Source organism: Polyodon spathula, chromosome 3 (genome assembly GCF_017654505.1).
Source record: "Polyodon spathula isolate WHYD16114869_AA chromosome 3, ASM1765450v1, whole genome shotgun sequence".
Taxonomy (NCBI): domain Eukaryota; kingdom Metazoa; phylum Chordata; class Actinopteri; order Acipenseriformes; family Polyodontidae; genus Polyodon; species Polyodon spathula.
Genome location: NC_054536.1, coordinates 14,937,755 through 14,951,839, shown reverse-complemented (window position 1 = coordinate 14,951,839; position 14,085 = coordinate 14,937,755). Strand labels below are relative to the sequence as shown.

Here is a 14,085-nt window from a genome sequence, read left to right as displayed (position 1 = left end):
ATCCATCTGGCTGAAGTGTAATGCCGGCTTCACAGATCAACCTATTTTGCCTCCCTGGCGCATCAGCACACACAACGGCACAATGTTGGCTCCAGGGATCAACCACAGTGCGGCCTCCCTAACGAATCAGCATGAGCTGAATAGGGTACTTCTCTGTGGTCTTCAAGTGGGCACCTTCCATCCTTGGTATTTCGTCGACTAGCCCATGAGACCTTAAGAGGGCTCGACAGTGATTCTGGTGTCCCAGCATCACCCTCCTCTGTCCCCCACTCAGCTAATCCCAGCTAACTTACCTTCCTTTACATCAGTGTTGCTTTCTTTCTACAATGCTTGAGGTCCCCAACCAGAATCTTTTTGTCTCAACCAGAGCCAATTGCTGCTCCTCTCTGCTGCTTCAGATAAGTTATTCAGTTATAAATTATCACACTAAATTACAGAATTGGGAACCACTTTCTCTGAGCTTTCAGACAATACTCATTTTAAACCTGAAAAAGCCAATACAACTATTGCTGGGCTTCATGATTTAATGGTGGCAAATTAAAACTACATTTTGTTTAAAATAATCAATATATGATAAAAAAAAAAAAAAACAGGATTCAATTATTAAACTGCTGGTGGATAATGCACAGTTATTGTTTTAGAAGACAAGGGACGATTATATAATTCCTAATAAGAAATAGTTATAGACCATGTTTGTAATTAAGTAATTAAAGCTATGAATACATTTACAATTCATTTTAAAATGTTTTGTAAAGCTGCCAGGAGATAATGAAGGTGATTGACTTTGTGAAATTGTGTACACACGTGAATGAATCACTGACAAATATAGCCACTTTATTGTTAATAAATAAATGTTGGTGTAAAAGAAATCTATTAACTTTTAGAACTGAAAAGAAAAACAAACATAACAGGTGGTAGTAAAGGGGTTAAAAACAATTTCAAAGCCTGAAAAGGCTGATTTAGAGAACAATTTATATATAATTCAATACTGGAACAACACAGTCCAGAACCACCAGAGTGACTGTGAACAGAATACAATAGTAAGGAAAATGAAATACATAACAATGTAAAATAAAACTGCATTTGAAACAAGTCAGCACAATGCTGTATGCTGCCATATGTACAATGCTGTATGCTGCCATATGTACGTATGTACTGCATAGGTAGTCTTTTGAAGGTCACATTTTCTACAAAATTAACTGTAAAATAATAATAATAATAATAATAATAATAATAATAATAATAATAATAATAATAATAATAATAATAATAATAATAATAATGCTAATGTCATACCTCATGAAGTCTCTTGCTTCTCTCTTGGCCATTTGGCAATTCTCTCAGACTTGGTGGAATGTACCAAAAGCAAACATTGCTATGCTCAGGCTGAAATTAGACAAACATTTCAGGAATCATTTACTTATAATGATAAACTACAAATGTATATATCCAGCACACAGAAATTAAATGGGTGGAAACCAAATGTGCTGAGGTTTTTAGTTCTTTAGTTCCAATCTTTAGTTCATCGTGACTTGATGCCGGACTGTACAGTCGAATTAAATTGATTTACAGGTCCCGCAAAATTATGCAGAGGGGCAGGATTAGACATGTTTTACTGTGCTTGATTAATGTGGTTACTGTCTCTTTAAATAATGAAAAGTAAAACAATCTGTGTATTTTTTTTATTTTTTTAAAAAAAATTTTAAACATTTTGTTAAATCATGTTAGTATCAAAGGCGTGTTATACTAGTGAAAACAGCTGCCACGTTTTGCTTTCTGATGGTAGTTAAATATCTTTAAAGAAACTTACTTTGCCGTCAAACACAAGTTTAAAATCAACTTTCTGCTTCAGTTTGTTGTACAAGTACTCAGCATTATCCAGACACTTATTGACTTGTACTTCAAACCCTGCTGCACCCTGTAAAAGAAAACAAATGCCTTTGACAGCAAACTCTCAATTTGCTAAACAAATAGAGGTGTCAAGGGTAGTGGTATGCAATCTAAGGTCCTAATGGCTTAAAGCACAAAATAAAAAACGTATCTTGAAGAATGACAATCTGGTACAGTGCAAGGTTAAATACTGTCTGTTCTATGTTGGAGTCCTGCTGATGTACAATACGGGAACTAACATGAAATGTGCTTTTGTGTTGCTTTATCCAATTATGGCACATTCACTGCAACTTTAAGACAACAATTATATAGGTGCGGTTTGTGTAATTGTTTGGCAGAGGTTATTTCTTTGGATGTGCCTGACCCCTAAAGCCATTTAATCTTTCTCTGCTCACATTACTAGTTTGACCTCCTATGACATCATTGGCCTTCTATTTATGCCACAGGCACTTGTCATGTACCATCATGCACAATATTGGGCCCCATTTACAACTTGCACTCTTGTCAGCAGTAACCTGGTATGATAACATTAACAGTAACATTGGCCTGCAGAGATCTGTGACCTCCTTTCCCTCTGTTCTTACCTTAGCCTTCCACATTAACCAGAATTTAAAGACGTCAACGTGCCTGCCGCACTGAATGGCCTTGTCTCCAGTGTCATAGGAAACATCATAATGTTTGTCAGGCTGAAACAGGTAGTCTGCACAGAGCTGGTTACACATCTGGAGGAGACCCTGCAATATAATAGTTACTGATGACTGTTCAAAATGAATTGGCACTGTACACATTCAAAAAAGAAATCAGTAATGACAATGCCAGACTTCATTAAACACTTTGCTCTGCTATATTTTTGTAAAATATATTCAACAACTTAACAGTTCGAAGCATGCAGACTAGGGTTTCACAGATGTTTTTTTTTCAGATTCTAAATGGACATTATATATACTTTTTTCTTGAGTTGAGACATGACAATAAAGCCCTTACCTTTTCTCGAATGAGTATGGCAGAACACTGAAGTGGAGCACCCATGAGTTTATGAGGATTCCAGGTAACAGAGCTAGCTCTGAAATATAAAACAATACGTGTGAATTATCTCAGCAAAGCTAGCCATAAATGTACAGTACACAGCAGGTCTCAGTGCAGTACCAGTAGTGTCTGTGTTATTTACTTGCTATAAATGAAAGGGGATATGGACTCGATTTTTAAACACAATGCTACACGTTTAGAAAGTTACCTTTGTCTATAAAAACATGCATTTATTCATTCAAAAGACAGTAATAGAAAACATAGTTGGCTGGTGATAATGTTTCTTGTGCTAACAAAATATATTTAAATCTTTTATCAATACTTTTAAGTATTGTTTGTGCATCAATAAATTGTGCCTGCTATGTTTAAGTACCTCTCTATTCCGCTGAGTTTCACAGAGTGCTTTCTTGACATCAAAAGACCACCACCCCATGCTGCCTATAGAGAAAAAAATATTCTTTTTTATTTGTTGTGCTAAGCTCATGTAAGATTTTTCCACATAATGTTGGTTTCTATTCTGCTTTGTTTCACTCTCCTTATATCTTATCCATTTTCATCTTTAACTTATATGGCAGGATTATTTCCTAACAATGCAGTGCAATCCAATGAACATTTAATGCAGGGAATTGCAATGTGTGTATTCCTGTGCAGTATACATACTATCCCTAAAATTAAGTACAGTAAACGCTTTATTAAGAACAATTTCTGGATTTGTATGTACGAAATATATTATACAAACAGATAGAAATAGCGAAAGGTAGTAAACTAGTTAACTGAAACTTACTGTTAAAAAGTAATTTAAAAATAATATTCTATATTTGCTGAAGCCAACATTGATTCCTTTCCTCTCCCTTTTTTCTTTGTATCTGTAAATGTCTTTGGTTATATACATGTAGATTAGTAAATAGGGAATCTGATATGTGTTGTTCAATATTACAGTAAGGGCAATCTTTTTTTTTTTTTTTTACTGTTTACATGCAACCAAACACGTGCTAGTGTTTTTCTTGTATTTTGAGGCGACCGGTATTGACTAATTATTTATTACCTTTCTTACAAAATGTGATGAAATCTATTAATGCATATCTATTATTACATAGAAACATACCACAACAATACCATTTATTACTATTATACAACTTTTTCTTTTATGTTTGTATTTTTTATTCTGGTAAATTACATCACCAATGATTTAACCATCCAAACTAACGAATCTAAGAAGAGTTCAGAAAATATGCTTGAATGTTTATTTAAATACAGTGATTTATTTCTGTCTGGCTTCCTCTAATTTTCTGTAATCAATATGTTTAATGGCTCCTGTCAGTTTTATAGCTATTCATACATAAACCTCAAATTAAATGATGCATCTCATACAATGTGTGATACACTGCTGGGTAAAGATAGGGACTAATTAGGCTACCTAAATACAATCCCAGCTTGATAGATGCGCAGGAGGACTAGCCTGCTGTTAAATGGGAGCATTCTCTAGTTTTTCCAAATTGAAGGTCAACTTAGTTATAAAGGAGTACACTATACATATTCCCTGAAATACTGCATGTGAACGTGGAATACTGCATGTGAACGTGGAATACTGCATGTGAACGTGGAATACTACATGTGAACGTGGAATACTGCATGTGAACGTGGAATACTGCATGTGAACGTGGAATACTGCATGTGAAATGGAATGTAATATTACTGAATCTAAATAAAAGTTAAGCCAGTTTACGATATTCTATTTTGCATATCCCTAGTATTGTTTGACGTAACATTTAGTAAAGCTCTCTTCAATGTTCTTACATCAACATGCATCCACAGTTTGTACTTCTCGCAAATGTCTGCAATCTCACTTAGAGGATCGATTGCTCCATATACTGTAGTACCAGCTGTAGCATTCACATAAAAAGGAACAAAACCCTGCTTAAAAAAAAAAAAAAAAAAAAAAAATGGAGAAAGTTATTGCATATATTAGCTTTATTGGGCCATTAACATTCAACTCATTGTCTAGGGCTGATGCAGAAAAGCTTACACATGCCTTTATTTCATCAAGACTGGATTATTGTAATGCTCTTTTTGCAGGTATCTCCTCTAAGGTTATGAACAGGTTACAATATGTTCAAAATACTGCTGCCTGTATTCTCACTAAGACCAAGAAACATGAGCACGCATGCTTCTCTCCACTGGCTGCCAGTCAAGTATAGGATTTTAATTTTATATAGATTTTAAGGTTTTATTACGAACATATAAATCTTTACACTCAAGGTCCTGCCTATCTTAGGGATCTCCTTCAGTACCACATACCTAAATGAAAATTGAGATCTGGCACAATGTTCTTTTGTCTGTGCCTAGGGCTTGTCTGCGCACTGTGGGTGATCAGGCTTGCTGCTCTTTAGCCCATGCCTATGAAATGTCTGTTTTTATGCTGCTTTGGGAAGTGCTTTGTGATTTTTAAATGAAAAGTGCTATATAAATAAAATATATTGTTATTATTAAATTAAAATATTGCAATGATACATATAAATAAACTACTTACCAAAATGTAAAGTGACATTTGAAAGTTAGAAGAAGCACACCTTTTGCAAGATTTATTTACATCAAAACACCTTAATAAAACACACCCCTTGTACAGTACTTTTAATAAGATTTGATTTCAAGAGTAGATAATGACATGTTTGTCATCAACAGACTTGTACTATTTTTTTGCCATTCTGAGGATTATTTAATTACCCAATACAGTCAGAATGTCCTTGATTCTAATAAATCTAATAAATTCTACACAGTACAAACACTAGAAGAAATGGAGGTGGTTTTGTGGCTGACTATATCTGTATTACATAATGCATACACACAGGATAATGGAAGAACTTTTTAGAAATTATGTCTATGTAAATTAAACAATAACAACATTGCCATCCATCTAACCAAACCAGAAACAGCACGTGCCTTCATTTCAGTTTCCACAATTTTCGATTCCAGTTCAGAGGGGATCATCTTTCCCCCTTAAAAAAAAAAAAAAAAAAAAAAAAAAAGCAAAAATAGAAAATTGTACATTACATTTTTCTCTGCTGTGATTTTTAATTTCAGCAACTGATTTTTTTGTGTTGTAGTTTGGCAAGTTAGGCCTCACTCCTGTTAGTTACCCAGCTCATATGTTAAAATCCAAACATGGTTTACAGAACATACAGCACATGATTTGTACAACTTATAGGGAGATTGATCAGCTTAAAAGATGGGATCAATAAATGCTGAATGCTCTACAAGCCAGTATTACCCAGCAAGTGTTATTAATCACTGACAAGGGTGTCAGAACCCTGTGTGTTACACCAAAAATATGATCTGTGAAGTAATTACCTCTGGTCTTTGCTAACTATTCTCTGAACTGTTAGTTGGTGACAATGGTTTGTGGGGATCTAGTCACCTAATTAAAAAGCAAATTAAGACTGTAGACAGAATTACATTTTAGATGAAGCTCAGTTTTTTTTTTACTCATCTTTGTGCATTACTACATCAATACATGTATTTTACAAACAACTTTCACTTTAAATCTTACCTCTCGTTACATTTGACCAAAATAACATTTTCTGTTCCAATTCCGAGTACTGCAGCAGCCTTTTTGATAGAATAGTGACTCTGAAATCAATGAATACATGTATATAGCAACAACCAAAAAAGAAGAAGGAAATCCTCAATATGAAGATTTGATATTTATAAAGTGTTTCTATTTCTTTGAGTTATCCCTATGTTTTACAACATGGACTCTTTTGTACATCTTTACATGGCTGATGCCTTTATTCTACTTTGTTCTAATTAATATTACTTGGAACTGTCAATTATAGGGAAGATGTCACAAGAACACAAAGGGATTATGGAGTTATTCACGTTTTTTTTTTTCTTATTTGGACTTTTAGGAAATTTAGGAAAATATTTTTAGGAAATATTTACAGCAAAATAAGAAATTCATCCATACTTATACTGTGCAGTGTAAAGAAACACATTCATTTAAAACACAAGTAATAGATTTGGTTAAAGAAATCTGCTAGCTTGTGCTTCCTTGGTCATTTAACCTTGAGTGTAATTGGCTCTATCACTTCAATGCCTTCTTTCCTGTCATTAACCAACCAGCCCCCAGCCCCCATGCTTTGCCTCCAGTAACTTGATTTTACCCCTGAAATGACCTTAGAAATGAAACATTAACAGACTGCCAGAAAATAAGTCAAGAATGTATTTCGTTTTTTGCCTGGATTCTGCACACATGGTTAACTATGCACACATTTTGATATGGCTCTTGTATTTTCAGTTTATGTAAATGTAGGTACAGTATAGCCCCCAATTAGTTCTTGCTCATTGCCATGAATAACAGCTGCTTGAATCTCTTTCCCACAATCCTACCAGAAAACAACATTGTAGTGAGGTCGGGAGTTCATCTCTAGGCATGTGCATTCTTACACTTTGTATGTAAAACCAGAACCCCTGCAGTCGTGAGATGTGAAAATGACAGCTCACAACATAGAATATAATGGCCTTTTGAAAAGTATTGAGTCACAGTGAAAACAAATCTGATTCAGGGTTTCACACTGGCTGAATTAATTAATTAATTAATTAATTAATTAATAGCCGGTTTCAAGACAAACATTTTGCCTAAAGAGCCAAACAAATTGGTCACCAAATCAAATTGCTGGAGCCACTCCAGGACCAAGTTGATTGCCATCATATTCAACTGCTTAAAATACAACAACTTGCTAAGATGCTAAAGTGATACTAAAACAGTAACGTAACGTCTGTACCCATGTGTTTGTTGTCACATTGTACTGAATGCTTAATCTATGCAGCTGATGACTGAAATGAACTAAGCATGTTTATATTTGAAATATTTAGCAAATGTTGTGTATGGAATTGGTGACTGCGCCTTTAATTGTGTACAGTTGTAATATGAGAAATAGCAAGCTGCAGCTCCCATGCTCAGTATCAGTCCTCATCATGTTACCGTTTATTTATTAGTAAAACGAGTTTAACTTGCAATGAGTTTGTTCTACTATTTATGATATTAAATACACCACAGCAAGCACAATGTCATATATTTTTGATATTTTCATTAGCACAACCTGAGAGCTAAATTTAGTGAATGGCAGCTTTTTATTGTGTTTTTTTTTTTTTACTGCAATCAAGTAGGCTGCAGTACATTTCATTTTAATTCCCTAAATGTTATGTTGTTTTTCAGCAGTACGCCTCCTAGTTACATTCCCAAGCTTTCTGCTTTCACCAAAATGGTAAGTTTCAGAAATGAACTTAATTTCACCTGCAACAGCTGATCCTGCTTTTGTTCAAAACTCACACTAGATTACTGTTTTTATTATGGTAAAATGCGCTTGCCACCTTGGTGCACTGACCACAGATGTGCAACCATTCTCCAGCATATTGCTTACTGCATGAAAAAGAGCTCTTGCAGTGCTGTCAAAACCCAGGGACCACACATGGTTATCATGCTGGATGAAGCTACACTACAATTAATGTGTTGTGCTCTAACTTCGCTGCAGTCTTGAGAATCAACTTCAAACCCATAGTGTGGAAAACATTTTCCTGGGTCTCTTAGAAGCAAAAGACAGCAAGAATGCTAAAGGCATAATGAGCACTGTGGAGGAGGAGCAAAGCCAAGCTGGCTTCCAAGAAGATTGGCTGCAGAAGAAATGAAGGCACTGATAAGCCTAAGTAATGATAGGGCACAAGAGTGGATTAGCTGCTTTGTTTAAGGAAAAGTATGACAAAAATATGTATCCATTCCATTGCATGGCCCACCGTGTAGAGCTTGCTGTTGATGATATCCTGAAGTCTGTGACCAATTACTTCCAGGCCTTCGTATCAAAGCTGTCCTCTCTCTACAGTCAGTCACCGCAGATTCAAAGCCAGACAGACAGACTGATAGAGGCTGAAACTCAACTCCTCTCGAACAGTCCTGTCTTTAGCATAAGATGGGTTGCAAGCAGTTTCCAATCAATATGAGCTGTTTGGGTAGACTTTCCTGCACTCAGCAGACACTTCACAGATAGCGAAGCAAGTATGCAGGACTTCACAACAGTCTTGCCTCAGTGTAATTTAGCTTTTTTGATTTGTCTGATTGGCATACATTACTTTCAGTCAGTCGCAATTTATGACAGATGATCGTTATTGATTATTTGTGTTTGCACACTGTAAAAGTGGCTAATTGTACAAATACTTTAAAAGCAGGTTTTTTATTTTTCTTTAATTTAATCAAGCTAAATATTTTAGGTTACCTATGTGTTGACTGTCTTTGTCTTCTGGAAGAAGAAAAAAACACCAGCATAAGCTACAAGCACACGTACAACACTTCACGTGGCTTTAAACAGCCCTGTTCCAGTACCTGTATCATTCTTTGCACCATCAATACATTCCTTATACTATCCCTTGTCAACTGGACCTGCCCTGTTGTGTCAAACAGATATTTGTGGTTACTGTTGATAAGAGTATGGTGAAGTTATATTATGGGAAAACCTTCTCTTTTGTGTCCTAAACCCAAACAGACTTAAAAAAGCTATCATGAAAAGCTTCTAAAACAAAAAAAAAACTTGCAGTTGTATTTCAGATTTATAGAAGACAGTAACTATAAAGCACAAACAAGCTCACACCATAATATTTCTGACAGTCGTCATCTGATCTCCATGTTACGAGACCAGGCAGGTGTCTCCCTCTGTGCTGAACAGTATTGGCAGTTTTTTGCTCTATATTATTTTGTATAATTTCAGAAATTAATAGATATATTGTTCCGTCTTCAATCAGAAAGTTAAGTATTTCCAATTGTTTACAACTAGAATAAAAAAAAGCACTGTTATTTATCAAAAATGTAAAGCCAAACCAGAATTTGTGTCTGAAGACATTCACCCTTTAAAATATACCTTTGATTTTAATAGTAATTTAACTAAGTGATGTTGGAATACTATGTTTGTATTTACGCAAAAGCACAATACACTATATGGGACGAAGTTAATAAATGTTTAACTGAATCTGCACAGCATGATTTTGCCATATTTCCCCAAAATCTTTCACATATTAAAGTACAGCTACCAGTTAATTATAATGAGGTGAACAACCACTGTCTGAGTTTGTCTCACAGACCATTTAGGTCTTTAGCCCGACTCCACCACTTTTTTTGGTTATGACTGGTTTGACTCATTTGTGCAATCCGATGAACAGAAATAGGTTGTGCCATGATACTAGTGGTGCTTCATGCATGACTGCTGTGTAGGTTTTTTGCATAAAACCAGACACATTAGGATTTCCTAAGTTTGATTTTATCATTTTATTCCATTGATTTGCATTTAGGTACCAAACGCTATTTGCATGCTGCATTAAGTTTGGCACAATTGACTATCCGTAAATTGTTGACGGCGTCATGCAGAATTTTGCATCCTGCTTTATTTTGAGATATGCGCATGGCGTTTCATTTAATTTTGTCCATCTGTTTACTTATGCTATTATTCATTTACTCACCGCCGTGAATTTTCTTTTGAACTCTTTGGTTATCAAAACAGTATGAAAACATCAAAACACATCTCAAAATAAATGTAAAATTCAGCATGACACCATACTTAATACTTAGTTTTAGAGGTGTCGTGAGTCAGCATTTACACACAGAGCAGCTTAAGATTCAATTACATTAGAATAGCTAGAAAATGAACAACCCTGAAGTCTGTGCACAGAGAGGTATGGAAATATTACGGTTTTGATGTGGATGATGATGAAATCGTAAAAGATAACACAACCTTGTTTTTCTCCATGGATATTAAGAAGCAAAGCAGCAACACTGACTTCATGTAGTTTAGTGATTTTTATATGTAAATAATTGGTGAATGTCTGCACTATATTAATGTTTATAACTTAATGTATATATTTAATATTGCAATTGTGTGATCATATTTTTCTGTGTTTCAGAAGACTTCGATATTATCTATATTGAAATTCATGCACGTTATCGATATAACATTTTTATATCGTTGTCCACCACTGTTAGCAGGTGAAAATTCGTCCACTAAATAAAAATATATATATATATATATATATATATATATATATATATATATATATATATATATATATATATATATATATATACAACAACAAAAAAAAAAAAAAAAACACACACATGTTCAGATGTAAATAGCACCAGTCTGGGGACAGAAGCCATTCCTTTCATCTTCACCTCAGGAAACCGGTAATATCGAGCCAGCAACACACTGTAAAGATTAGATATGGATCCACCTAAGAAAATCAAAAGAACAAGATGTCATTCTTTTAAAGCTTTATTAAGAACTTAATGACATTAAAACTTCAATTACTTACAATATGTATATTTAAATAGCACAGAAAAATAAATAATTAAAAAAAAAAAAAAAAAACACACACTTGACAAAAACAAACTATTTATTTTTGTTTGTGTGTGGTCTGAATCTAATGCCCTATTCATGGACATATTGGAAAAATGAGCAGGATTCAAGATGAGCTTCATGCACAACTAATTTCTAAAGCATTTTTGCACAGACAACAAAACAGTGTCTTTATCACAACTGTATAAGAATAGTGACACCATAATGAGAACCATAATAAATTACTAATTAAAGAGTTGCATTTCTTATACCAAAAAAGATCAAACATCTCTAGTTTAGACTACATTAGCGGTCTATCATGTTGATTGTTATCTCTCCAAACCTGTGATCGCTATAGGCAGTTTTGTGTATTATTTTGGCTTTTGAACCTCTTGTTAGTTTTTAATTATTTTTATTGATTTTTTTTAATTATTTTTGCATTGCAATAGGTCTGCTTACTACAGTAGGTTGCTTACACACAATGGTCTACTAACCAGGTGAGAAAATGCCATCTCCCTCTTCTGATGTCCAGCCAATCTTTTCATACATTTTCTTGAGGAGGATTTCTTCCACCATTATAAAAACTGGTGATATTTCATATGTAAATCTGCAAAAGTTGCAAATCAATAGACACAGTACCTTCATATAGTACATTTATCCTTTTTGGCTTTTCTGTTCTTTCAAAATGCCAAACTGTTCCAGTCAGTCTGTACATTTTGTCAGGCAGTTAGCCAAAAATGTTCAAAATACAGTACAACATTGCTTACATGTTTGTGTTGGCAGTTGCTGTCAGCCATTCACCAGCTAATCCAATAACATCAAGCCCAGTTGACAGCTGGTTAAAAAAACGAGGGTGACCTGCAGAAAACAATACATAGACAGAAGGTAACAATGGAGCTAATGTTATTGGGAATAAATGGGCACTGTAAATCAAATGGGCCGATATAAAATTTCCATGTTGTGATAACCGTCCAAAAAATACCTTGGTAACCTTAATATCATGGTATACAGTCAAAAACTGGATGAGGTTATAAAAAAGTTGTATTAAAAAAAACAAAAACAAAACTGTGCTATGAACAAATTATACACACATTTTCAAGTTAAACAATGCACAATAGTTGATGATATAACCCTTTATATTTGTTTTATGTAACAGACCCTGGTTGATCACCTACAGCAGGTCCTGCCTATGCCACATTGATAGCAGTGGATTAGAATATATACCCCTGTCCTTTTTTTTTTTTTTTTTTAATCTGCAATAGTCTGTTTGCTTCTATGTTTAGATTAATTACCATGCACTATTTCAGGAAAAAAAAAAAAAAAAAAAAAAAGTTATGAAACGCCTTATCAAAGCTGAATAAGAGGACGTGTAGTGGAATTATGTGTTATAAGTGTTAAATCTTACACCAATTTTTCATCATAGCATGATTCCCCCCCCCCCCCCAACACTTTCTGGCAGTCAGCTTTGAGAAGTATTTTCAGAACATTTTTAATACAGATTTCCTACTCAGCATGGCAAATACTTACATTATTTATAAAATTGAAACGTTCCAGTTTTTACTCGATTTCATAGGTTAAAATAAACAAATCCTAGCTCCCGTTTTGTAGCGCTAACTAAACTTAGCAGGATATGTAACTTTCAGACGATATCCGGCTTACTGACTTAAATATCTTATTCACAAATGTAATATACTTTGATTGAACCTACACAGTATTGAGGTCTATAGAGGAGACCAGGGTTGGTTGTCACACGGGTTAGTTTTCAAAGTGCCTATAGCTTTAGCACTAGATTGTGCTCGCTAATGGGATGTGTGTTTAGTTGGACGGAAGTCCACAATCTTTTTGCTTTGGCAAGAATAGCATATTAATTTCAGCATAGTATTTAATTGGCATTGGAATATCACATAAGGTATAGGTATATGTCATTCGAGCTGATTAGGAAAACCAAAAAGTAATACAAAAATATACCGTCATTGTATTTCAATTAGAAAATCACAGACATTTTTTATTTACAGGTATAGGGACAGTGTTAATTGTTTTTTTTTTTTTTTACTGACTTTTTTTACTGAGGAAGACAAAGACATTATAACAGCTCTGGTCTGGCTTTACTTGGTTACAAAAGTAGTCAGTCAATCCTTCAGCCAACACCTCAATTACTAGAATAATTATTATTGTTTTTGTCTGGAAGAATAAACATTTATTTAGGAAAACAGCCATAATGATAATTCCTGTGGGTATGTAATGCATGGGGAGGGAACAATACACTGATGTGTGATTTAAGACGATCAGAGTAGTTTTAAATTCTCGTCTTGGCACTTCTGCCTCTGTCCGGCAACATTTATGGTAAAAAAAAAAAAAAAAAAAATTTTCCCCACCCAACTATTACTTATATTCCCCTCATATATTATATTTTTATATAAAAAAAATAATATAAAATTGGTTGTTTAAGTTGTGCTGCATGTGGGCTCATTATACATCATGTTTAAAAAGAGTCTGGAAAGTGTGAAGTTCACCTGCATTTGTATCCTGTGTTTATGTATCTGTGCAGGGGTGCCCCACCCCTGTGTGTATTTTGTGTTTTATGTTGTATGTGGGATGTTTCTATGTATATGTGCAGTAGTGCAGGAAGTGAGGGTTATGTAGCACAGGTGATTCAAATGTATATTTATATTTAGGTACGGGATTGCACAATCACTTCACGTGCAGATTAAAGTGGGTATTTGAATGTGGGCAAGAGGAGTGTACAATTAGTTCACATGCAGACCGTGCCGAGATTCAGTTGAATGATTGATTAGCA

The 14,085-nt window shown here is 34.4% G+C and overlaps 1 protein-coding gene across 1 annotated transcript in view; it reads right to left on the bottom strand.

The window, feature by feature from the left end:
* Positions 1-14,085, bottom strand: part of LOC121312748 (glutamate decarboxylase 1-like) — a 30,326-nt gene that overhangs the window by 5,591 nt on the left and 10,650 nt on the right. The window contains exons 4-14 of the mRNA XM_041244478.1: positions 12,056-12,146; positions 11,783-11,895; positions 11,069-11,184; positions 6,464-6,543; positions 5,857-5,911; positions 4,714-4,830; positions 3,290-3,354; positions 2,875-2,953; positions 2,475-2,624; positions 1,811-1,918; positions 1,297-1,386 (exon numbers count right to left, since the gene is read on the bottom strand). Of these exons, the coding sequence (XP_041100412.1) occupies positions 1,297-1,386; positions 1,811-1,918; positions 2,475-2,624; positions 2,875-2,953; positions 3,290-3,354; positions 4,714-4,830; positions 5,857-5,911; positions 6,464-6,543; positions 11,069-11,184; positions 11,783-11,895; positions 12,056-12,146 (1,064 nt within the window). The remainder of the gene's footprint in view (positions 1-1,296; positions 1,387-1,810; positions 1,919-2,474; positions 2,625-2,874; positions 2,954-3,289; positions 3,355-4,713; positions 4,831-5,856; positions 5,912-6,463; positions 6,544-11,068; positions 11,185-11,782; positions 11,896-12,055; positions 12,147-14,085) is intronic.